General features: G+C 36.1%; 1 protein-coding gene across 1 annotated transcript in view; it reads right to left on the bottom strand.

Moving 5' to 3' along the window:
• The window catches only part of CLIP1 (CAP-Gly domain containing linker protein 1), a 44,962-nt gene extending 21,334 nt beyond the window's left edge, over positions 1–23,628 (bottom strand). The window contains exons 1-13 of the mRNA XM_072415839.1: positions 23,407–23,628; positions 22,613–22,810; positions 20,773–20,876; positions 20,288–20,348; positions 18,356–18,460; positions 14,352–15,071; positions 10,916–11,032; positions 10,368–10,425; positions 9,356–9,439; positions 9,081–9,237; positions 6,785–6,950; positions 5,855–6,070; positions 768–3,527 (exon numbers count right to left, since the gene is read on the bottom strand). Of these exons, the coding sequence (XP_072271940.1) occupies positions 768–3,527; positions 5,855–6,070; positions 6,785–6,950; positions 9,081–9,237; positions 9,356–9,439; positions 10,368–10,425; positions 10,916–11,032; positions 14,352–15,071; positions 18,356–18,460; positions 20,288–20,348; positions 20,773–20,876; positions 22,613–22,810; positions 23,407–23,457 (4,797 nt within the window). The 5' untranslated portion in view covers positions 23,458–23,628. The remainder of the gene's footprint in view (positions 1–767; positions 3,528–5,854; positions 6,071–6,784; positions 6,951–9,080; positions 9,238–9,355; positions 9,440–10,367; positions 10,426–10,915; positions 11,033–14,351; positions 15,072–18,355; positions 18,461–20,287; positions 20,349–20,772; positions 20,877–22,612; positions 22,811–23,406) is intronic.
• Between the last annotated feature and the right edge of the window lie 3,838 nt (positions 23,629–27,466).

Here is a 27,466-nt window from a genome sequence, read left to right as displayed (position 1 = left end):
TTCTATGATTGGCCGAACATTTCAAGAACCACAGTGATACTGACCAACAAAAAAAATGCATATTGTGATTATTTTTTTTTTTTTTTACGAAGGTCCAATCTGTCTGTTGAGCGCAAACCCTTAAAACCTGGTAACTGTGGGGGTTCATCTTCCCCTTGACGTCAATAGTACAATTTAAATCACCGTTTTCTAAAATCATCATTGGTGGATTTTTATATTCATTACTTGTTCCAAAGAGTTGTCTTTGGACATTTATTTTGCATGTCTGAATATTACCATAGTATTTATTTATTTATTTTTTTATAAATACGTCTTAGCTTTGCACTTTAAATTTTGTATGAGGTCAGAAAAGTTCATCACTGCAAAAGGAAGCATTTCACTGGCATTACACAACAGTGATACACCAATACAAAGCTGTCCACGTGGAAGCCTAAAAGTAGGAAATACCCCTCTAGCTCAGTAGTCAACAACCTTTTTGAGCCTACGGACCACTAAACCTACGGGAAAAAAAAATCATTGTTCTACTTAAAACATATTATTTATGTTTTAAACTAGGTCTCAATTCAAACTCAAACATTTACTGGTATTTTTTATTCACAGTTTTTGGATACAAATTATATACCAATTAAAAACAATACCCATTCCTCTAATAACCTATTACTGTGAAGTAGTAAGGTGAAAAGCATGCAAGTGCAGGTAAACACTCAGTTAGCCCTGAAATTAGTGCTCTGTGTTAGTAATTTTAGTTCACTTGTCAAGTATGATACCTCATGAATTTTTTCTTCTTGTCTGTTCTTCTCAATCTGAAGTTCATCAAACTTCAACATCAGGTCCTCTTTTTCACCCAGCATTGACTGGTACTGAACCTTAAGTTGCTCAGCCAAGATTGATGCTTCCTGGTTGGTACAGGTTAATGCAACCACTTGCTCAGACAGACTGTCACATTTCTTCAAGGCAGTTTCCTTTTCTTGTAAAATTGCTGAATATGTGCTTTCCATCTTTCCTTGTGCGGATACCAAATGAGACCTCTCCTGTTGCAGTTTTTCTAACTCCTTTTCTGTAACTTCACGCTGACTGTGAAAGTCTTCCAATTGCTTGTAAATACCATTATACAAATCTTGTAATTCCGCTTTTGATTTGGTTTCAGAAGCAAAATCCTGACCAAGTTCTTCCAAGCTGGAGGAAAGTTTACTGTTCTTGAGTTCCAAGCTCTCCTTTTCCTGGGTAAGAGTGTGGAGAAGATTCTCTACATTTTCTTTCTGCTCCATTAGTTTGTCATACTTACTCTGAAGCTCTTTATTTTGAAATAGCATCTGATCCTTTTCTCCGCCAATGTTGTCCAAAGTTTGCTGAAGTTCTCTACATTTTAGTTCCAAACATTCTTTTTCATTCTTAAAAGAATCTCGCTCTTCTATTAATCTCTGCTCAAAATTTGAAAAATTGGTATTAAGCTCATTGCATTTTTCCAGTAACCCTTCTTTCTCCTTTGTCAATAATTCCTTGTCCTGACAACATTTTTTATACTCTTCAAGCAAAGCCAGTTTTGCTGTTAAATTATTATTAAACTCTATTTCTAGAGAAGATTTGTCATTCCTTGAGTGTTCCAGTTCTGATGAAAGGATGCCATTCGTTTTTGTCAATTCTTCAACTTGTTTCTTTGCTCCCATAATTTCTTCATTTAATGAGTCAATCTTTGATAACAGATTGTTATTCTCTTGTGACAACAGAAGGATAGAGGACTCTGAACATTCCAACTTGGTCTTCACGCTGGATAGTTCTTTCACTAATGATTCCTCTTTAGACTCAAGCTCTACATTTTTTACCTTAAAGGCATTATTCTCTTTGGAAACTGATTCAATCATTTTTTCCAAGTCTGATATCTGGAGTAACATCATCTCCTTTGCATTTTTTAAACTATTAATTTCACCTATCAATTTGTCCTGTGCAAATTGAGCCTCTTCTGTACACTGCTGACATTTAGACACAAGCTCCTCATTTTGCCTTAACAGATCCCCAATTTCTGCAGTCAGCTTCCTTTCAGAGGAAAGCAACATTTCCTTTTCTTGTAAGAGGTTAACACGTTCAGAGTCTGATATGCTACTACTGGTTTTAATTTCTTCAAGCAAGTTTGTAAGGCTTTCTTTAGAGACCAGAAGTTCTTCATTATCTTTCTGTGCACGCTGAAGTTCTTTTCGGACAGATACTAGTTCAGCTGTTAACTCATTACAATTAACAACAATCTTGTCCTTTTCTTGAAGCAAATCTAAGAATTTTGTGTTTAACTCATTTTGCGTTAACAAGAGTTCTTCCCTTTCAGCAGTTAGATCGGTAGTTCTCTGTGTTAATGCATCACTCTCTACAGTTAAAGAAGAAAGTTTGTTTTCAAGCTCCAAGTTTCCAGCTAGAATCCTATCTCTTTCTGTTTTAAGGGTATAAACTTCACTGGTTAATTCTGCTTGTCTCCTTTCCATATCTTCTTTCAAAGATGCAAGTTTCTGATTAAGGTCTTCCTTTTCCACCATAACAGAATTCTTTTCATCCATGATGTTCTTTTGATATTCCTCCATCTTTTGTTTTTCTTCTTCAAAAACAGTGCACATCGCAAGTAATTTATCCTTTCTGCTTATCAACTCTAGGTTTTCTTGGGTTGCTTTATCTAGCTGTGATTTAACCTCATTCAGTTCATGTTCTATACAACTACGTAGAGATTCTAAATTTTCTTTTTCTTTAAGAACATTTTCTTTATCCGTTTTTAGACTATTTTGATTTTCCAAAAGATTTTCATTTTCAGACTGGACATCTGAAATGGTTCTCATAAGCTCTACTTTTTCATTAACCAGAGCAGTCATCCTGCTGTCAAGTTCCAAAAATTTATCAGAAGACAGCTTTTTTTCTGATTCAAGTTCATCTATTTGTTTTTCTAGGGCTCTCTGATTATTAACAAGCTCTTCTTTTGCGCTCTTAAGCATTTCAATAATTTCATCTTTGTCCTTGACAAGGACTATCTTCTCTTCAGTCAGCTTGATCTGGTTCTCCTGCATTTGCTGAAATTTGTTTTGTAGTTCTACATAATCTGAAAAAAGAGCATCCTTGCTCTTCTGCAGTTCTGTCATATTGGCATTTGCTGCAGTAATTGAAGACTGTAAGCCTTCAGAATCAACACTAAATTTAAGAATCTCTTGTCTAGCACTGTCCAAATCAGTTTTTAATTTTTCTTTTTCCAGTGCTAATGTTTCAGAGGTGTCACATAAATCACTGTATCTTTTTTCAAGCCCCTGCTTCTCATTGGTAATGCTATCTTTTGCAGCTTTAAGTTCTTGATTGAGCAACTGTAGCTGACTTTGCTCTTGGTGTATCTTATCAACAGAAGATTCAAACTCTACAATCTTTGAAAGAAGAACATCTTTCTCCAGCTTTAAAGTATTTGCCTCCTGAGCAAGGGTGTCCTTTTCCACTTTTAAAACCCTCATCTCTTCAGTAATAAGTTCAACCTCTTTCCTTTTGGAGTCTAACATACAGGTTAAGGACTAAAAGGGATAAAGTTGGGAAGAAGGGAAAAAAATGAAAATCAAGCACACAAATGGAGACATGGAGCAAGGTGAGACTTAGCAATTATATGTATGAATTGACACACTTAATACTGAATTTTAAATACAAAAAGATTGTTCACCTTTTTATTAAATTACCTTTGTGATATGGGAGGGGTAGGATTTCAAGAGTATGTTTATTATTATAATTATTATACGATACCAGGTTTAATTTCACAATTTTCAGCTGTACATAATTCAGTTGGTAAAAAAGGTGATTTTACTGTACCCTTTGGTTTGCATGGCGTGAGAGTACATGGAACTTTTATTAAGCACTGGGTGAACCGACCATTTAAAACTGTGCAGTGTTGGACTTTATGTGAACTATGAAGTCCAACTAATGTAAAACATCTCTTTTTAGTATGGTAAAGAATTACCATATGTACAAATATAGATACCTGCTTGCGAGGGTTTAGATGATATGCTTCATTTACTGTACCCCACCTGTACCCCAGCCTTTGCATACAATAAGTTTGAAAAGGCAAAACTTTAGCCAATATTTTTTTCAGGTTTGCAAAGAATAGAGGAGGATTTGGTGGGGTTTTAAATGCCATCTCCATACCAAATCGGGTGATTTTTTCCTACCACAGCAAAAACAAAATGCAAGGGGAAATCTCAACAAGCACACAGAAAGCAACAAACACTGACAAAGGATTCTAAACCCCTGACCACTGCACTAAAATAAAACTCAATTTAAAATGCTTATATTATGGATTTTAGTCTTTTTTGTCAGACAAATAACGTCTCTTCTAACTATAATTTTGAAAAACTTTCACTTTGATAACTTTAATGTAACTTTTTTTCTTAATTGTTCCAATATCTAGTAATACCTAATATGGTCTCTATCCCCAAAGACCAGCTTAATTTTGTGCTACTGTACATGTGTTGACTAAAGATGCATGAAGTGTTATGAGAATAAAATAGGGATGTGGGGCAGGCCTACAATTTGCAATGGAGGAATTCTGCTTTTAGGTTTAACATATTATTTACGTCTTATTGTGTGTCAGTTCATACATGCAATAATATGAAGCAATGCAGAAATGCCAAAATAAAATGGTTTAACTAAAGCACCCGACACAAGGCATACATAGGAACACAAAATACCAACATTTAACGTAAATGTTATGAAAATGAATGGAAAATAATGTTAGCTCTTAAAAGCTGAAAAAATTTGCAGTGAACATGCTACTAAAGGTGTCAAACTCTGCTAAGAAAAAGGCCCTTGCACCAGATCCTAACAATAAACTCAAAAGCCAATAACAATAAATAAATGTTAGGGTTATTTTGATGAAATACTGATGTTCCCTGTTTCCACACTCTAACCCACCCTTATAATTACAATCTGTCCAAAAAATATCTTAACACTATGTATCATAAATTAAATTACAAAACGCGCTTTCCTTAAAGCAAAACTTTATTAAAATTAAAAAATACCACTTAACTTCTGTAGATCCTTCAATCCCTCCACAGCTGTCCTTGAATCAGTCCCACGCCATGTAGAGGAAGCTATTTCTTCTACCTACATCACCCAATCTTGCACTCAAGATCGGGTGACGTATCTTCCTAATAATAAACAAACTGTGCATGCATGATATCGGCACTTTTTTTCCATTAAGGGAAAAGGGGCATGCGCAGAAAGAATAGCCCCAAAGCCTCCAGGGATATGTGACCTAGATATGCCAGGAGGCCCTGTACTCCTATGCAGTCTTTACTACCATAGCAGTAAAGACAGAAGGGTAGAGGCTTCCACAACTCTGTGTATAAGGTTTAGATAGCTAAAGTGCCAAAAACTTAAAAAAATCCTATTCATGAAGATCCTAACCTGTATATACACTATAATATAATTTCAAGGGGTCCAAGGACCACAGAAGGTGAGGGTAAAAAAGCAGAGGTATGGGTCACAGTTTTTAAGACCTTACACAATTTTTTCTAAGACAGTCTGGCTCTTAGTTTTTGTTTTAGCAGATTTTCGTGATTTATCAACCAAAATATTTCTAGTAAATGAAGTAAGATTTGCCCATTTTATAAACAGGCTCACTGACTTAAGAGATAAAACGTATTTTATCAGTTCTAGCACAGATACTACTGTCCCATTTCAACCCATAGAATATCTACAACTTGTCAAAAAATGTTTCATGACAAGACTGTACAGCCATGACAAATTTCTAAAAGGTTGATTATTCATATATCTGCACAAGAATATTGTATGCAGTACTTCAATGTCTTACGCAGGAAAGAACATTTAGATTTACTGTAATAAGAAATACCTTTACTTGTTCTGCTTGTTGTTGCAATTCTTCCATTTGTTTGACTGTTTCACTTTGTGTAGTTTGGGCAGCTTTCCAAAGTTCCTCTTTCGTCTGCAATTCATGCTTCAGCTCATTAATTGCAGTTTGATGCTGGCCAACTAAAGCTGCAACTGACTTTTCATGCAAAGCTTGCATTTCTATATTTTTATTCTGAACTTGTTCAACCATTGATTTCTACAAGAAAAAAAAAAAGAAAAAAAATCACTTTAAAAGATATATATATATATATATATATATATATATATATATATTTAAACAGGTTATAGATTTTGTTCTCCTTCCTGTCTTGCATTCCTAAAGAAAATGTCACACTTCACTGGCTATTAGAAAAATATGAAAACGTATACAAAAAAATGTGAAAGTCTTAAAAAAAAAAAAAAATCTTCACTTCAACATTAACACAAGGGGCTCTATTTATTTACCATGAAATCAGACATTTCCTCTAACATTCCCCTGTGGGAATCGTCCAGGTCCATGTGTTTCAATTACAGTAATTAATTCCCAACAGGGAATGATTGGAGGGATGTCAGATTACTTTTTTAGTTTTATAACTAAAGCCCAATAAAACAAACATACTATATCTTCAAATTACTTTAATTTAAAAGAAGCTCTACCACAACCATCTGAGAAAGGGTAAAATTTTGAGGAAGGTTCATTTTGCATATTACTACTAGAAGTAACCACCACTGAATTTTTTTAAAAATCTTACTTTAACATTTAGCAGCATCATTTGTCTCAACTTATGAATACAACTTGACAGGTTAAAAGCATTCTGGTTCTGTATTTATGCATCATGACCTTCATATTCTTGTGATCAATATGCGGCACATTTGGCTTTAATGATCAGATTATGAAAGGAAATTGTTGTATTAAGAATACCAAGCTTACCAAGCTTTCTATTTCAGAAGTCAATGCTTTTATTGCCAACTGGTGAGATTCCTGAGCTTCCTCAGAACAGCGCTTAGCTTCAGATCCCAACTTTTCAATATTCTCCTGCAGTTGTTTTACCATTTCTCTGGATTTTGATAGTTCTGATTGAAGATCAGCTAAATTTCTGTGTACAACAGGCAAATTCAGTAACAAATATTCAACTTATAGATTTAAACCAAATACAACACAACTACTACTTAAATACTAGCTTGGAGATTTTTGGAGATGATTCTTTATATCAACTAGTCAGTATTAACCTTTCATTACTTTACATCAATGATTACAACATAAATACTATACAAAAAAAAAGTTTTTGATCATTTAGAATGTTGTACCCCTTGGAAAGTCAGACATGAAATAGGTCAAAAGGACTGTGCGTAGTAGTGCCACCTGAAGATTCAAACAGGTAGGAAAACTGCCCTAAATAAATAAGGGCACTTATAGCGACAAGAAACCTGAAGCCAAGGACCCAGGAAGGACTACTACACATGAACAACGTTTGAAAAGAATAAACTAAACCCTCAGAATCCTAGAGGGAACAGGGTCACCAAAAGAAACTCTCATTGTATAACAATTACATTGTTCCCCAAGCAGGAATTGCTCTTCTCCTGCTCCATGACATCTAGGTTTATAGCTCTTGTGTTTTGGAAATGAATAAGGCATATCACATTTCATTCTCTGAATAGGAAAAGACCAAACAGAATGCATAGAAAGGTCATTATACCTTTTGGGATTATAAACGACCCAAGCCTGAAAAGGCAGGGTGCTCTTCAATGTACAGGATAGAAAGTTCAGAACAGAGTTTTAGCTTTTACTCTCCTGCTTGGTTCACTAAGAGGTACGGGGCAAGGCCTCAAGTATTCAAAACAACATTGACAGCTGGCAGCAGTTGAGATTTGGTCGGCCAAAGATGACCAAGTTAGTGTAAGTGGTCTGTATAAACAGACTGGGGATTAGAGTTACACATGACTCTGCAAGGCATGAGAAGCAGTGAAAGGATGCTTTCTTAATGTTGATTCAGAGAAAGGGCACAGAGCAAACAAGCCCAACATTCAACCCATAATTTCACTGCTCAGTCCTTCAGTGTTAGCCTCTTTTGCAGTAAGGGACAGAGATCAGGAATTTGAAATGTATGGCTAATGTCTGAGAACAGGTAGCTTCTATGCTCTTCAGTCTTCAGAGACAGGGAAAAAACAAAGGGATAGTCAACAGCCTATTAATGTGTAACTAGTATCAGGATGAGTTGGGGAGACCATCTAAAATGTAAAAAAAAGTGCCAAAAAGCACTTGCAGATTGTCCATGCTCATCCAGATACACTTGCCATGAGTCAATGAGTCATGGTCACCTGGATAGCTACAGAAAAGAAACCTGCTTTTGCAGGTGTGAGATGGGTCCAGATTATAGATACAATAAAAGGGAGAAAAAGGGAAAACAGCAAGGGGAAAAAAAAGGAGAGAAAAGCAAAGCAGAACTCATAAAAAGATGTTCATACTCTAGCAAAAATGTGAAGCATATCAGTAGAAAAGGGATTTACTTGGGCTGCCCTACAGTTGTGTTGGCTGGCCACTGTACAACCCCTGTAGATGTCAGTATACACGGAAAAGTAAGTAAGTAAAGCAAGTAAAAGATTCCCATGTCCAATCAACTGCAATACACCAATATACTTTGCACATCCCTATGTTTTAACTACTGAAAAAAAAATTCAAAGACTTATTGTTTTCTACAAGGATAAAAAGAACATCCATGACTTTTAAAATCTTACAGGACTCTTGCTGAAATAGCGGTCCCTTTTTTGAAAACAAGGATTCTTATCTTGGCGAGTTAGCTTTTGTCATTAGAGCTCAAAATCTTTGTTACATATGCTTGTCGACTGAAGGACTGGTTAGCATGTGAAAAGAATTTGCCTTCTTTAGGTATTCATTTCTAACCAGTCTAAATTGCCTATCTGCTGGCTGTTCTACCGAAGAGCCACTCACCTTGAAAAGTTCTCAATCAATATTAGATTTCATGAAAATCTGATGATTACTTGCCAAGATGGAGACCCCTCAGTGTTAGCAGTAAAAGAAATTTAAGGCAGCCTAAGGCAGCATAGTCTTCAAAAAATGTGTAAGTAGGGAAAATTCCACTAATATCATTTATAATAAACTTAATCTAAAAAACATTTTAAAACACACCTTTACAAACCAAAACTTTTTTTGACAAGAACTAAATTTGCTAATATTTTACATCATTTGTAAAAAAAAAAAAAGGCACCTTTCCCTAGATTGCAATTCTTCATTCAACTTTGAAAGCTGGACAGAGCTGTCTCCTGAGGACTGAATCATTTCTGAGATTTGATTTTCCAGGTTAGCTTTGGCTTTCAACAAGCTTTCTTCTTTCTCTTCGCCTTCTTTCACCTTCTTCTCCAGCACTAAACAGGGAGAAGAGCCACTTTTAAAACTTAAAAGGTTCAAGTCACGAGTGCTTTCTATTTATAAATACTGGTGAAAAAGTATATTGTACATACAGCCCTAAGAAAAAACACTCACCAGCACAAAGGGGCTGCAACTCCTCCAGCTTTTTCGTTATTTCTGTGCATTGCAATTCTCTCTCATTTAATTTATCCACGGTTTCTAAAAAACAAACAAGTAAATGAGCCAATATACTTTTATTTACTCATCGTCACAGATTTCTGAGCAGTATTCTGACAGCAACACTGTTCAATCAAGAAAAAAAAAAAAAAAAAAAAAAAACTTATACTGACAGAATATGTAGGCTACCAATTCTAACTGTGTTCTAAAAAATACAGTTTCCCTGGTTGGCATTTTAAGCTGAGGTATCAAGCCAAATAGCTGTCCTGTGTACTCTTGGCTCAGCCCTTCTACACCTTTTCTACACTACAACTAGAGAAAACACGTCATGGAGTCATTGTAATAAGAATGGGTTTTGTAGTTTAGCAAAAACAAAAAAAAAACCCAGAAACAATCAGGCAAACCTGTCACTATTCCTTGCTATTTTAGTCAACAAAAGGCTGTGTTGCCACCCCATAACAGGTAAATTGGATTGAATTCTTGGCATATTAACAGGTTTATTCCTGTACTTGAAGGTTGTTAAAGGGATGTGTATGTCCTGCAGAGGTGTACTGGATATTATTTTTTATTTAGCCAGGCATACATTTTAACTGATCTGATCAAGGGAGTAATGCTCCAATGCATCACAATGAAAAGTACATATCTTTTATCTAATTCATCTTTAAATCTTTGGTTGGCAACATGCTTTTCATTATTGTATTTAAAGCACAAAGAATATTGCAAAGGGCACAGGAAATTGAATATAATCCAAAATCCCAAAACAAAACCTATAAATGTTACAAATATAGTTCCCTAGATGTCGAGGCTGCATTAGAATTGAGAGGTGCTGAAAAAAAAAAATGTACAGTAGTAAGAATTCAAAAACTCCCCCTCACTTGTTTCTTATAGTGAACCAGCTCTATTTAAAGAAAAAAAAATGTCACTAAAGTCGCATATTACTATGCTCTTAAAAAAAAATGATGCAGCTCACCTTGCATAACTTTTTGGAAAACCTTGCTTTCTTCAGTTGAGGAGTTTAAAATTTTTTTCTAGGAGGAAAACAGAGTTGATTAACACGAACATTAAGTGTGCATTAGACATTTTAAAAAGCAGCACAATATTTAATTGCGGAAACTAGACAACAATATGTTATCACATAAAAGCTAAAAGTTTAAAGTGAACCCTTCATGAAAATGAAAGGTCAGCTTACACGGGCCAGACTTCCTGTTCTCCACACAAAACACACAATACCTGGACTGGATAAAGTTAAAACTATACTTACCAAACGTCAGTTTATATAATCAACCTCGATTTCCCCTCCTTGGCCCTGTGAAACACAGAGCAGGTGAAATCTCACAAGATGACACTGCAGTCTATTCATTGCAAGAGAGTGTCATCTTGTGAGATTTAGGTTGAATGCTCCTTCATACAGTAGGTGATTTTAACATGGAATGGCCCTAGGAAGTGTAAGCAGACCTTCATTTGAGTTGAAAGGTCTTAAGCTCTGTCTAAAACACGATGAATGAACAATAACCTTACCAAATCCTCCATTTCCTTTTCACAGGTTTCTTTGGCCTGATGCAAGGATTGAAAATTGCTCTCTAGGGTAGAAAACGTTTCATTACGCTCCTTCAACTGCTTCTGCAGTTCATTTGCCTAGCAGAATGTAATGAATGAAATAAGCAAAATAATAATAAAAATGTATGAAACAACAAAACAAAAATGCAACCAAGCACATGGAAGACACAGTATGTCTTTTTGAATATTTAAAATAAGCAAAATTAAATAGAAATACATTTTCTCAAAAGCAGACCATGCCCTGGGTGTCCCAAGACCTACACACACCAGCCATTAATTAGGTATACCTGCTTAACTGCAGGTTAACGTAAATATCTAATCTAGAGTGAGTGGCATTCTTTTTCATCTTGTTGATGCCAGAGGTCAGACAGGTTCAAGCTGATATATAGGCAACAGTCTACTCAAATAACTAAAACCAAGGTATGCAGAACAGAATCTCTATATGCAACACTTTGAACCTTGAAGCAGATGCAGCAGCAGGAGACCAACCCAGGTGCCTCTTCTGTCAGCCAAGAACAGGGCCCTGAGCCTTTGAATTGATAGACTCCAAGCACATTTGGACAAGAGGAGACAGGAAAAATATTACTTGGTCTGATGAGTCTCAATTTCTGTTGTGGCATTCATGGACAGCAAGGATCCATCCTGCCATGTATAAACAGTTTTAGGCTAGTGATGAAGATAATAGTGTGGGGATATTTTCCTGGCACACTTTGGACCTCTTAGTGCCGAATTGGCTTCATAATAAAGCCCCAACAGTATTGTTGCTGACCAGGTCCACCACTGTGTACCCTTCTGAGTGCTACTTGAAGCAGAGTAACACATCATGTTACAAAGCTCAAATCATCTCAAACATTACAATGAGTTTTGGGTAATCACATGACCTCAGTAAGACCTCAGACCTACAAGTCTCAACCTAATGCAGCACCTTTACAATATGGTGGAACAGGAGATTTGCATCATGGATGTATAGTCAACAGATTTGCCGCAAGTGCATGAAGCTAGCGATGTCAATGTAAACCAAAATACCTGAAGAATACTTTCTGCACATCGTTGAACTTACACACATGGAATTTACACATGGAAATATGGCAGTACCTAAGGTAGAAGGGATCCAATGTAGTACTGGCAGTGTATACCTAATAAAGTGGCCAGAAAATGTATATTAAAGTTAAGGTGTGCTTAAGATAAAGTACCTCAGTGGGCTATTATAATGAGGTGAAACTTTTTGGTCTGCTTTTAAGTTATATAAAAAAAAAAAAAAAAAAAAAAAAAAGGAGGATAAAGTGGAGCTTCTGGCACACAATAAATGACCCAAGGATGGCGCAGTTATCTATGGTTACAAATCACACAAACAATACATATTTTGACTTTTTTCCAAGTTAAAGGACTTTGGTCCTTTAAAGTTTATCCTATTGAATTATTCTTGGGTGTATTATGTTAATGCATTGTGAAATACACAGTGAGGGAAAGAAGTATTTGATACCCTGCTGATTTTGTACTTTTGCCCTCTGACAAAGGAATGACCAGTCTAATTGTAATGGTAGGTTGATTGTAGGTGTGAGAGACAGAATAACAACAAAAGAACCCTCAAAAACCCAGTGCTCAAAAGTCAGGGCTTGATGTGCATTGTAATGAGTGAAATAAGTATTTGATCCCTTCATAAAAAGATGACTTAGTACCTGGTGGCAAACTCCTTGTTGGCAATCACAGAGGTCAGACTTTTCTTGTAGTTGGGTACCAGGTTTGCACAAATCTCCCCAAGGAGGGATTTTGTTCCACTCCTCTTTGCAGATCCTCTCCAAGTCAGTAAGGTTTCAAACCTGATGTTTGGCAACTCTAACCTTTAGACCCACTCCTTTGTTGCCTTGGCCCTGTGTTTTGGGTGATTGTCATGCTGGAATACTTATCCAGAACCCATTTTCAATGCCCTGGCTGAGGGAAGGAGGTGCTCACCCAATGGTACATGCCCCCGTCCATTGTCTCTTCGATGCGGTGAAGGTGTCCTGTCCCCCTAGCAGAAAAACCCCCCCAAAGCATATTGTGTCCACCCTCCATGTTTGTCGGTGGGGATGGTGTTCTTGGGGTCATAGGCAGCATTCCTCCAAACATGGCAAGTTGAGTTGATGCCAAAGAGCTTGTTTTGGTCCCATTTGACCACAACACTTTCAGCCAGTTCTCCTCTGAATCATTCAGATGTTCACTGGCAAACTGCAGACAAGCCTTTACTTGTGCTGTCCTGAGCCTTTATGGCACAGTGCGTTATCAATTGTTTTCTTGGTGACTTTGGTCCCAGCTGCCCTGATATCATTGACAAGTTCCCCCCGTGTAGTTCTGGATTGCTTTGTCATCATTCTCCTGATCATTGCAACTCCACGAGGGAAGATCTTGCATGGAGCCCCAGACCAAGGGAGATGGAAAGTTATTTTGTGTTTCTTCCATTTGCGAATTATGGTGCCAACTGTTGTCACCTTCTCACCAAGCTGGTTGGCGATAGTCCTGTAGCCCAGTCCAGCCTTGTGTAGGTCTACAATCTTGTCCCTGACATCCTTAGACAGCTCTTTAGTCTTGACCATGGTAGCTAGTTTGGAACCTGATTGATTGATTGCTTCTGTGGACAGGTGTCTTTTATAAAGGTACTGTACCAAGCTTGGATTAGGAGCACTCCCTTAGAGAGGGTGCTCCTAATCTCAGCTCATTACCTGCATACAGTGAAGACACCAGGGAGGTTGAAATATTGCTGGTTGATAGGGGATGAAATACTTATTTCACTCACTGTAAGTGACTAAACTATGAGCCAAAGCAGCCACAAAGGACTTTTTAAATTGCTTCTGGCAATTACACAACATGGAGGCAAGTTGAGATGGTATCAAATACTTGATTTACTCAAAGTCTGCTGGATACAGATACTTAACATGATCAATATTAAACTGCTTTGTTAAATTGTTGTTATTAAATTGTCTGATACATCTTAACCCCTCTAGCCGTAATCCCGAGTGTGACTTGAGGTGGATTTCACTTTGAAAAAGCGGTAATCCCGAGTCACACTCGGGGTATGTTTAGAAGCCCCCCTACCTGTGCCTCACGCTCCAGCAGCGATCTAATGGTCCCGCTCTGATGCCGGGATGTTTCTGAATTAGGACTTCTGCATTGTGCATCACATCTATCTGCTGATGCGAGCAACGATAGTAAACTCTGGGGGTGGTGTAAGCGGGAAATCACCACTGGCACCACCCCCCCTTCAGCTACCTCAAGTTAAAAAACATTAGGACATTCTGTTTTTATTCCGAACTGCAAACCACTATGATCCATATCAAATTACCTCAGACCCCATGGAGGCCTAAGGTCAACCACTGTGGGTTGAATTAGAGTGCTAAGTCGGCAACACCTCTTTTTTTACCTTGGTTTCAGCATCATGAAGCTTATTTAGGGTATCCTCTATTTCTATTAGATGTTGCTCTTCAGCTTTATCCAATTTTGATTGCAGAATCTCAACCTCAGATTCTTTTTCATCATTAGAAGATTGTAGTTTTGTCTTCAAAACATCTATCTCTTTAAGGCGTTCAGCTCGCTCAGTTTCTTGTTTAGACTTGAGCTGTTCAATTTCTTTTTGATGTTCTAACTTGAGATTCTCTATCTTGGCTTTAAGTTCAATTAATTCAGAGTTCCCAGTGAGTGCACCTTTGCTAAATGAAAGAGTCAACTCTTCCATTGCTTGTTGATGTGAACTGATTGCGGAGTCCAATTTTGATTTCCAAAGTTCTATCACATCGGCATTCTCCTTATTGGCATGGCTGAGCTTTACTTTCAAGCTTTCATTTTCTTTAGATATCTTTTCAACAGAGGCCTTTAGTGATAAAACTTCCCTATCATGATCACCTTGCGTACTCTCAAGCTTGCTTTTAAAGGACAGAAGCTCTTGCTCATGTTTTTTGTTAAGCTCTGTAATATTTTCTTGTAAAGAATTTACTTCTTGCAACAATGAAAGTGATGTGTCTACATCACTACTCTGCCTGCTACATTCTACAAGCTTCTGACGCAGGTCAGCTACCTCTTTTGTTTTAAGCACCAAGTCTTTCTCTAACTCCATGATACGGGATTTTTCAGAGACAGTAGCTACCTGCAAATATTATATATTAAGGAATGGAAAAAAAAACAATAGTTATTTATAAAATTGACCTATAATGAGAATAATGACATAAGACATATACATATATAGTGTACAATATCAAATAAACTTGGATAAGGCAACATTCTACAGAGGTTTCTAAAAGCCCAGACATAAACCAAAATTTGGTTACAGGTGGGCACCTACTGATATGTAAACTGGATTTGATTAAGTACACATACTGATGCTACTGGGAGTTTCTTGGTGGTATGCAACAATTTCTCTCATCTTTGTACCATGATTTTTTACTTTGTTTCAATCCAGGGTTGTCATTATAAAGTATTATTTGCAGTAGGAAAATCTTGGTCTAAAATTTTAGATCAGATACAGGGGATTTCCAGGACAGACTAGTCAATTTCACTTCATAGACTGACAAAACAAAAAAGAAACAAACTTGGTAGACAAATTAAAAAAAAATGGATCAAATTTGAAACAAATACCTATAAGTAGAACCAAAGACTTGTAAACCAAAGCAAAACACTCTCTCCTCATAACCCTAGTATGCTTCTAGAAACATGCAAATATTAGTGCCAGTAAAAGCTTTATAAAAAGCAAGCTGTTAAAAGTCACCAACATTAAGAAAAGCAAGAAGAGTTCAAAATGACTCCTTAACGCCACTCCTTTGGATCCTTGAAAAAGCTAAAAACAAATCAAACATTCAATCCAACAAACAGAAAAGCAAATCATTATTTGAGACACAATTTTCCTCAAATACCAAAAAGTCAATGCCATCTTACTTGTCCATAATTTTTTAAAAAGTATCCCTATCTTTTGCATACATGCTTTGTGAGTTAGTTTCTGTTTACAAACTAGCATGCAAGACACCAGTTTTAAACATAGAACTAGAGCTAAATGTACAAAAAGCATATCTATTAGTAACTCCAATACCTATCACCCCAGGCAAAAACACTTATGACTTTCAGTAGGTACAATACTTACTTTTACAGAAACTGGACTTGGTTTGGGCTGCAAACAACAAGAATTGTCAACTCAACACAAACAAAGCTATCTGACTTCCTTAGTTTAACAAGTCCAATAATGATTTCTCTAAATTGGTACTGCACACAAAATGAATAAGATGTTTAACATGAAGAACTAGTGTATACAAACACCAGGTCTGTGCTCCATAAAACATGCATCATCTGGATTACTGTGTGACTCCCCATTATTATCAAAAAACATCTAGCAGTATTGCTACTTTGTAGGTGCTGTCATGATTTCTGCTAAAACATCCTGTTGTAGGGTAAACATTTCCAGTGCATAGTGAAAAGCCAAGTGCAACATAAATGTGAAGGTATTGCATAGGAATATTAGATCACGGTTTGTGGAAAGGGAGGTAGTATTTATTAGCAACCTCATGGCTTAATGTATGCACATTGAAAAAAGTTGATATTAAGGGTTTGGAAGTGTCATTTTCAATAAAGAAAAAAAGGCATCGTAAGACAGTGTACAGACGTTCAATTTGTCTCGGAACAGATCCACGAATGACCTCTGTACACATCTCCAATTCTTACCCATAGATGAGCCAGAACATTTGTATTGGTCGAGAATCATTTGATGTGTGTTGATAGCCTTAGCCCATTCTATTGCATCATAATCACATGTTGATTTTACATTCAATTTAAATTGCACATAATATCTGTATAGAGGAGAATGCCCAGCTTATCTAGACAGACAGTTTGCAGCCCATATCAACTTCTAAAGGAAGCAGGAGTCAATGAGTTCATGGGCTTACGTAGTAGTAATTATATACCACATGAACTATATACCAACTATTCAATATCCACTGACCCAGAAAAATACCTGAGATGCATTCGGAGCCAGATAATCTAAAACCACCCAAACTTTCAATAACTGTAATGTCTAGGAACAAATAAAAGTTCTGTGCTGTGTTTTGTGAAGAGTGACAGATTGAAAAGGTTTTAATTTTTCTAGCTACATTGTGATGCAGTTTTACAGGTCAGATTTGGGGCAATGCTTTAAACCAGGTTTTAAATCTATGATCACCAATTATAATATACCTACACCCAATTTAAGACATATTTCTGGAACAATTTCATTTTTCATGATGCTTTATTTTCTATTAATTTTAAAATATACTGCCTCTCTTTAAACCTTTATAAATATCAGAAACTATACAGTGAAGGAGGATTAGAACTCCTATTAGATTCTACTGGAGCAGGGGGTGCACTGGAGAGATTACTGCACTACCTTCCTATTAAAAAGGTTGTCTCACCAGGTCAGTGAACAAAACTGACAACAACAAAGGCTAAATTGGAATTTTGGGCTTGCCTCATCTCAACAGGTGCTGCCAAACACAACAGTATGAGAGGCTAGTATTGAGGACCAACTAAAGTTACTCAGATGACTATACATTTCTCCCAAGTCAACAGATTTAGTTATTTACACACACATTTTGCACACTGGGCTTCACCGCCGACACATCCCAAGGCCTGTAGAAACATGCCCTTACACAACTGATTTCCCCATTACTCCTTGTACATTTACCTTTTTATATAAAAAGTATTGCAAAACAAATTATAAAAAGGTCGAAAACTATCCTGGCTGTTGCAAGGAATTTTGGCTAGCAAATAAACTTCTAAGGCTTCCAAATATAATTCAGTTAGCCAAGACTTGGTTCATGGGATAAAAGGGTTTTATATTTTCCAGGTAAAGCAGAATATATTAATATTTGTTACTAGGGAGGGGGAAGACGAGTGACCCTACTGCTTTGCTGTGCAATGAAAAGGAACAGGGTCATAAGTAAATAATTTTTATAGATAACCAATATAACTAACAACAAGTAGCACTGTACCCTGTGACTGAATTAGTTTTGGAATTAAAAACTATAAACTTGAAAATTAGATTACCACCAGTAAACCCAAGGAGCAGATGATGACCAACATATTTTAATAAATGTATCTTTATCAGTTTATAAAGTGTATCAGGGTCCCTTTTACCTTTAGTCAACGGAATTGGTTAATAGCATTTAATGGAATATTACAGTGTGAAGTGTGAAATGAAAAGCTGTAACATTTACTTTTTTTTATATAGGAAAACATTGTTTTAATCAAGAAAAAGGCATTATTTTCTGCCATTTCAATCAAAGAAAAGTTTGGAAAATACTTAAAGACCAAAGACTACATTTTTTATGTATTTGCTGTGGCTAAAGAAAAAGCTAGTAAAAATAGTGTGTGGTGTAGGGAAAGTTTCCATGAAATATTGAAAACCATTACCCTAGTGTCTTCTAACTCTCTCTGAAGTTTGTCAGCTTTGGTCTTTTCAAAGAGCAGGCTCTGTTCAAGCTCCTTAATGCGGGCATGCTCCAGTTTGGTCTGCGTCTGTTAGTAAAAAGGGAGAGGAAGAGAACACAACAGTGCCACCATCACATGCCAGCACGAGAGGTAGGAGCCACATGCAGGCCGTGCTCCAGCACGATTGGACCATTGATGAGCAAAGATGCAGTGGGTAAATAACAGAAGAGAGAAAGATCGATAGATGATGCTTTGATGAGGGTGATCAACAAGAAAAGTGGGAAGAAGTTGATGGTGAAAGACAAAAAAGAAAGGCAATAAGTAGAAACACAGGACAGGTGCATGCAGCAAGTAGACTTATGTTTCTTTTTCAGAAAAATAAATCGATTAGCATAAATGTAGAACATTATGACTTTAGCAAGCAATTACATAGTTTGCATTTAATCAATCATTTTTATTTATATTAGGAGAAAAATATCTGGCTACTTAATTGTTGATATTAGGACTACATACATTACATTTTAAATGATTAACTGGGCTGTAATTTGGTTTTCATTTCATTTTTGAAGAAATGTGGCATTTTCTGGTACTGCTAGGGACCACTATGGAATACTTTAGCAAGTTCCAGTGAAACCATCTTATCAAATTAATTTCTTCAAAATATTTAAACAGATTATTTTTGCATTTAAAAAGACCTTTGCACAACCCCGATTTATTAACCATGTATTTCAATATTGCATGTATGCTGGCCATTTCCCTTTTAAATACTTATAAGGGGTCAACAGAAAGCACAGAGTTATATGTATTCACCTTTGCTTTACAGATAGTGATAAATGAACTTCAGGAAAAAAAATCTTCAGAGATCTGTCACTGGGACTGTGCCCCATATGCAGTAATGCTGCTCAACTTTGCAGCAACCGTGCCCCGTGTATGGCCAACTTCTGAGACTAAATTAGATAAGTGATCCAGACTATCTGGATTATTTAGAGACAGTGAGTTATAAAATTCTGCTAATTTCTGGATGAATGCAGGTGGCATGTTTTCCTATTTGGTGCCAAGACATTATATCCACAATTAGGAAAGGATGCTTTCTGTACAAAGCATAAGTTAGTGTTTAAATAAGAGTATTTTAGTTAATTTTAGTTGACAGCAGCATGCACCAGTGAAAAAAGCTTGTGTTTTAAAAGCTGGGATTAGCACTGAATTTTGAATGTATTTATTAAAGGATTTGGGCCATGTTAGACTTCCCTTTATTGTCACCAGGATATTCTGTTGTGCCAACTGGCTTACCTATCAAAACTGTAAAAGAAACTAAATTGGGGGAAGGAATGGATGGATGATAAAAAAAAAATGCAACTAAATTTGAAAATAAAAAATGTGAACTGAAAAACTGAAATGTCCATTTTGAAACAAACAATAAACATTTTCATATACAGTTTTATAATAAAAACTGACTAAATAACATAGCTCTTAAGCATTACTTCATTTGAATTCATTTCACTATAACTCAATTGCAATTTCAAAGGAAGCACTAAAGAAAAGAAAACAGTTGTATTTTTTGGATTTGGTGCAGTAAATATGTTTAGAAAACTGGGGGTGACTCAAGACTCCTGCTTTAGCAGAGGATATAAAGAAAACCATTATGTAAATTCGCTGCCAGTTTTTTAAGCATAGAATATTGTAGCTTAATTTCAGAGAGTACAAAGCAATAGCAAGCAAGATGCATTACCAACCAGAAAAGATGATGGAACTATTGAGTTTTTACTTGCAAGCTTGGCACTTTCCCAACTTGGGAGACTTATCTTATAAACGCTTTAGCACAATCCAATAATAGGTTTGTAAATGGATTTTCCTGTGTACAACTGTCAGTGTAATATGAATCATGTGGATTTCCTTATATAACACATTTTTTACCTCTAAATCACCCTTGGTAATAGACTCTTCTTCAACACGGAATTGAAGATCTTCAACTTTCCTATTAAAAGAAAAACTTCTACTAGTTAGTGCCAAGAAATTTTCAAGCTTAGAAGCCTTTAATAGTAAATGTAAGTTGAATTAAAATAGTCAAGAAACATTTAAAATGAAGCCTTTCCAGAGATACGCATGAAGGCTGCCAACACAAATTTGTTGATTGCTTGGCCGTCACAAAATCCCTATGGCTTTGGTGCACCAGCCTAGAGTGTGTATGCAAATACAGATTTCCCACTTCACTGAATTTCCAGATATACACACTTACTCTGTGTCACGGTCTACTAAAAGCCAAGAGGCCTGCATAAGTAGTTAGGAATATAGATTTTTTTTTTTTAAACTACCCTCTCATTTAGTAATTCAGTTACACATTGACAAAAGAAGACAGTTCTCTTTTTTTAACACCACAAAAAAAGTAGAGTTTCACTGACCTTTTCTCTTCCTCTAGTTGATTTAGGAGTTCTACCTTTTCCCTGTCTGCTGCTTCAACCATAGCTCGCAGCTGGTCCATCTTGGCCTCCATTTCTATAACATACTGCAATGTAACAAAAAAAAAAAAAAACATTTGTATATGTTATCTGGAGACAAGAGTTGTATCACTCAATTATATACCTAAAAAGATATAGCACTACATAATCTGTTGTTCCTTCCAGGTCATGAATTTCCTGGAGCATTTGCCTGGTGAACATCTCATAATTTCACTGTGGTATACTCACTGCTTACATGAACTGGTATTATGAGTTCGGAACAAATCAGAGTCTCATATGCGGCTCCTAAGTCAGGAATATTTCCAATACATTCATCTTGGGCACTGGATAAAATCTGTTCGAGAGAGGTTCAGTTTTCTTTACTTCTTTTGGAGCATACCTGCACTCCCTTGAGGCCTAATTTAAATTCAATAATTTATGCTACATTAAGTACATTACAATCTCCAAGAGATCATAAATATGTAGTTGCTTGGGAAAAAGATCTTCGATGCTCCAAGACAGATGAAGCCTGGGGCCATATGTGGTCCAAGCTGACTTCCTGTTCTCTTAGTACTGTAACCATTAAATCTGCTTATAAGGTCATGACTGGATGGTACATGGTCCCTGCACGTCTGAAACACTGTACCACTAATGGATCAGGCTGCTGTTTCAGGGGCTGTCAGGAACTGTATTCGGTTTTGGAGGTATGGTGGACTTACTCTTTTGTCATAAGATTCTGGGGACTGGTCTTCCTCCTGTTGAATACACTGTTTCAGACGCATTTGCCTAAAAATCCATGGCTGGCGCTATTAGGTTTTAAACCACAGAACCATTCCAGGGTCCAATTTAAATTGTGTAGGTATGTTCTTATAGCTGCTAAGCAAATGATAGCAAACATTTGGAAGAAACAATTTATTCCATTCCATAAAATTAAACTTAGAGTTGACAATATGTGCATCAATGAAAAGCTGTCAAGTACGTTGAAGAATACTTATTCTAAATTCATACAGGTCTGGGAACCCTGAGTCCAATACTCAGTACCAGATTTGAATAGGTCGATTTTGACAACATAGTAAAGTTGTATTCCTGATAATTCTAAAATTATTGTCACTGATTGTTTGTATGCTGTTGTTGAGTCTAAATATTGGCTATAAATCTGGTGTTCAGATTTTACGATTGCTTGTTCATGGTGCCCCCCCTTCCCAATTTCTTGTTAGTCTTTGTTCTGTTTTTTTTACTTTGCATTGTAAACAAAATATGTTTATAGATGCTGTTAAAAAAAATAAATAAATAAAAAAAAAAAAAGAAGGAAGTATATAGCCAGGCAATTAAAAGTTAAAAAAAAAGTTTTGTATCTGCTACTTGCCTGACAAAATGCTTTTACCCAAAAATGTTGTAAATATGTATATGTTGATGTGTAATATGTTAGCGCTATATAAAAAATCCTATTTATTAATTTTAATAATGTCTGTGAGACACATTTTAGTGCAATCCACAATAACCCATGCATTGTGTTGTAAATGAGTCACTGAGAGGGATAGTCTTAGAGGTGCCTGCACACCATAGCTTTCAGTATCCCCCCCTGCTTTGCTAATCAGGAAGCGAAGACTCTTTGCCAATCGGATTGGCAATAGCAATAGGAATAGCTACGATTCAAGGAAAGCAGGAAGTATTGCTGCATGTATGTGCCTGACTTTCTTAGCTTTTAGTTTTGTTATGGTGGCAGTAGCTATAAGCAGAGTAGGCATAGGGTTCTAGATAGGACAAAACTTAGAGGAAAATACCTGAATTTACCATTTCTTACCTGATCATGACCATCACTGATCACTGCCAGCTGTTGTTCCACCTCGCCTACATGACTTGTTGCTTTGGCCACCTCAGCTCGCTCCATATCCCTTTCAGCCAGAAGCTGCTCAATATGTTGCTGCTTTTCTTTTAGTGCCTCCTGGAGAGCAGTAGTTCCAGAAATCTTCCTTGCGTATCGAGATGACGTTTCTGTTAACTGTTTAATAGGGATACAACTAAGAAAAAAAATGTATACCGAACCATTGACCTAATAACTGGGCTGCCATTGCTAAACACCTTCAAGAATGCCAATTGCCTGGATGTATAACTAATCTTTTCCTTTTAGTAGTATCAGGAACATACCTGAAACAAACATTATTCAAACCATTTGGCAATTAGCTGAAAACCTGAGCTGCATACTCATTCTGTGTCAGTAATTCAGAAGGTAATGAAGGCAAAGATTTCTGAACAACTAGAAGAGATATATATTTTTAGAACCAGTTGAGAAATGCAAGCTTTAGGCTAAGGAGCCATCAGTAGTAGTCACACATTGCATCCTCTCCATTAGAAACATTAATGGTTGGTAGAAACTAGTTGTTTAAACATCCAGCATAGCAAATCACTAAAAGATATAGAATGACAGCTGTACAAATGCTTGGTTTTAGCCAAGAAAATAACAAAAGATCATCTTGAGCAACAAAAGCCCAGCATTTCAACACAGCCTTACTCTCTACCACTATGGAATACCATAAGTAGGATACAGAAATGTTTATCCTTTTAAATTGGGTGGAACAAAATAAAAAAAACACTTACCAAACCAGTGCGACTTGGCTTGTTACTAACAGAAGATGAAATAGAGCTCATAGAGCTAATGGAAGATGCACTCGGACTGCGTTTTAGGGAGGCTGGTGTGGCAGGGGTTGTGGGTACTTTTCGTACAGTGGTTTTGGCTTTAGCTGGAGTGGTGGATGGAAATCCAATTCGGGTAACTTTATGTACAGGTGCAAATAAGCCATATTTTGGTTGGCACTGAAAATATCTAAAAATATAAAGACAATGAAACCGGATAGTGTAAAACAACAGATAAGAGGGACGCCAATGCTGCAACTCTATAAATAATAATTTAGTGGGAGTGGGTTATTATTATTTCTGAACACGATAATAGTGTTCATTTCATGAACATGATAATATTTACCACCAAATATTTACTGCAGGTGATTCTTCCTGGTGCGTTTATAAGCAATTCATTCACCTGCTGTAAATGTTGGTTAATGTAACTAACATACCATGCTTTATAAATATCCTTGTGTCCCTCTAATGTTGTACCTATGTTAATATGATAGCACTGCATTCTTCATGATCTGTACGTTTTGTTTTTTTATGATCCCAGACAATACTATAGGCACTATTTATAAAGCAGAGAATTGGACATTCCCCCAAACATTCCCTGATGTGAATCAATTACTGTCACTGAAATACATGAATACTGAAGATTCCCATGAAGGAATGTTTAAGGGAATATCCAGTTCCCTGTTTTATAAATAGAGCACTTTTTCTAACACTATTTATCCAGATAAAGTAAAAATAATACATTAGGAGACATGATGTGTTGCTGGACAGAACATTGACACCAATATCAAACTGTTCTAAAGAGCAAGCAACAAGTTAAGACAGAAATTACATATCAAATCAACAGAAAGTTTCCATTACAGTTGGATATTTGAAATTAAAACCAGCTACACACATCTGGGGAAAAGCCAATTACCAACATCTGAACAGGGCCTAAGAAACTGAACAGAGGCACTTCAGTGTGTCAAGTGATGCATTTAAACTTGTCAGTCAACCTCTTGCTTATCCTTCTGGGGTTAAACCTAAAGACCTAATGTTCCATCTCACACACATCATCTGACATATACAGTCCTGGAAAAATGTGTTGGTACCCATCATTAAGAAAATAGAAGAAAAGCAAACTTTTTTTAAATGATAAAAATCAAAGCATTAATTATATATTTTTTATACAAAGATATTTCAGAATAACCTGGGGCCTTATTATGAAATGTCTAGAACAGAATACTGATGTTTTGGGATTAAATTTTTTTTTTATTTGTTTTTTTTTTTAACTACCAGTTTTCTTCAATTAGTATCACACACATCTGCCTACCTGCAAACAGCCATTCAGTCTCTTTAAATAGAGAAACGTATTTAGATACTTACATTATGTGCCCCAAAAACCTCAAACACACACAACAATATTCTTCCAGTACAAATGAATCAGAAGCTTACAGCATTTGTATATTTGTAATATCCACTTGTACAATTGGGATGACAACACTGGAACCAGCCCTTAAGCGTCTTATTATCTTACCTAATCTTACTTTAAATTAACTAATTTTATATTGCTGGCCTTGAAATGATCACTTACTCATGGAAATAACAATTCACAAAATAAATTGAAGTGAAGCAACAGATTGATTCCTCCTGTATAAGGTTGACCAACATTCTTCTCAAATCTATACAAAATATGTTTAGAGGACATCAAGCCATCAATCGCCCTTTAATTTCTCCTAAAATATTAACTGCATTGTAAACTCGATTTAGGGTTATATGGGTGCCTCCCAGCACCAAACACAGAAAATAGTACACAATCCACTGGATAAGGTAATGCATTAGAGATCTGAATCCTATGCTTTTAATGGTGATCCCATCTTTTTAGCCATGCTGTGGATTCAGTCTTTAGGACATCCAACTACAAAACCCATACGCTAGAATCTAACAAATTTGCTTTAAAAACTTGCCTAAAACAGCCATAAAAATGACGGGCAAAAAGAGTTTAGGGCAGAAAGATGCATTTTCTAAGCTGTGCAGAAGGGAAGTTTTAAGGCTCGTTACATTGCACACCAAGATTCCAGCTGGCGTAAATGATTTTTAATGGAATGTTACCCACTACTATAAATTAGGTTATTTCCCCTTGAACAGCTGAAATTTGAGAGTGTACAGAAAAGGTCTTTCCATGTCCTAATAAATTGAGTTTCAGTTCCTATTTACATCTTTACAAAAAAGCTGATCTCTATATACTGTACATAGCTCTTCAACAACAAAAAAAGGTTCTGTTAAAAAATCCTGTCAGTAGAAAGCACGCCTAGGACTCGAGTAACTGATTTTGTTACTCTTTTATTCCTATATTTTACAGCTCTCTTTATACGATTCTTTGTTATATAGCATGTTCTGATGCAAATGTTGTGATAATTATCTATGTGTATTCGTATAAAAAAATTTATTTAACATACATACTCATCACAAGATGTGCATTAGAACATACTATATATACAAACACATGTGCATACAAATAAACACATCTTTTATTGTGTATCAGAATTTAATAGGTTTGAATAGTTAAATGGTCAATGCTTGTGGTAACGTTTCTTTTAAGGAAGGGTCTTGCCACACTGAAAGAAATTACAATTCCAATCCGATAATTTAATTAGCAAAAAACGATGAATGACCTGCTTGCATAAATACTTGTATACTTTGCCATGCTCATTCTCTTAAAATACCCAGATAAAGTAAAACAGATATAACAGATGGAGTCAGTAGGAAGCTACCCAAGTCAAGTGACACTCTAAAAATATCTCTTTCCTAAAGCTATGAGAACTCCCAACTCTAAATTCATCCTGGAAGTGACAGGTCTGTTAGCCAAATAAAAATGGGTTTTGTTTCTGCATATTGATTTGCAAATCTAAAAATAACATAAATCAAGGCTACTCAGAGGCAAAACACATTCGGCTAAAAAGGTCAAATGTATGGGAAGAAACATTGCATATGTACTGGAAAGCATTTGTGTCCCGAGTTCCACTATACATTAACACAGGCTACTACTGCATCCAGAATATTAGGGCAAACATTATTTCCTGATTATTAGTAATTTCAATGGTTATTGTTTCGCAAAAAAAGAAAGGAGACTTGAGTGTATACAAACTCAAAAACATAAAAGTAATACCATATATTGCCCCTGATCGGTCCTTCGATGTGCTGGCCGCATCACCGTTTTATTTCTTCTTTACATTTACTTAGTAATCGAGCCATTAACACTTATCCTCACAATGCTCACTGTATTCTATCTATTGAGGAATAGAGGGATCAAGAGTTGTCAACATAGAAAGAAGGTGATCTGCAATCCACAGAAAAAGCTGGGAATAGGGAACTAATAAAAGTGAACTGGTAAATAATGATCTCAAGATTTCTTATAGGATCAATACCAGCTGGTATTTTTTTTTTGGCACTTACCAAACTGATATAATTGATATGCTATATTTAACAGACCAACAAATGGACAAAATAAGAATTTTTTTAAAATTTGCCATTATATATATTTTCCTGAAAGACACAACCGGGAAAAAAAAAACAAAAAAAAAAACGGCAGACCAGCCCTGGATATCCCCTTTATACTACTATATAAACATAGTTATTTCAAAGCCATTATTTCTAATTTTTAGAGACTCTTTAGTCACTGGCATGGTACCGATAGATTGGCGTAAGGCCAAAGTGGTTCCTATATTCAAAAAGGGAGCAAAATCATTACCAGGTAACTTCAGACTGGTCAGTTTAACGTCCAAAGTTGGAAAGGTCTTAGAGAGTTTGATAAAGAACCACAAAGAGGAGTTTCTGCTAGAAAATAATATGCGACATTCAACATGGCTTCAAGAAAGACCGAAGTTGTCAAACAAATTTACTCTCATTTTATGAGGAAGTAAGTAAACAGGTAGACAGTGGAACAGAAGCTGATATAGTGTACTTGGACTTTGCTAAAGAAAAGTCAATCTGTAAAAGGATAGACAACTGGCCTAAAGACCGCATCCAGAGAGTTGTAGTTAAT

This window comes from Pyxicephalus adspersus, chromosome 6, assembly GCF_032062135.1.
Source record: "Pyxicephalus adspersus chromosome 6, UCB_Pads_2.0, whole genome shotgun sequence".
Taxonomy (NCBI): domain Eukaryota; kingdom Metazoa; phylum Chordata; class Amphibia; order Anura; family Pyxicephalidae; genus Pyxicephalus; species Pyxicephalus adspersus.
The sequence above is the reverse complement of the archived record's forward strand: the minus strand, read 5'-3'. Positions and strand labels throughout refer to the sequence as shown.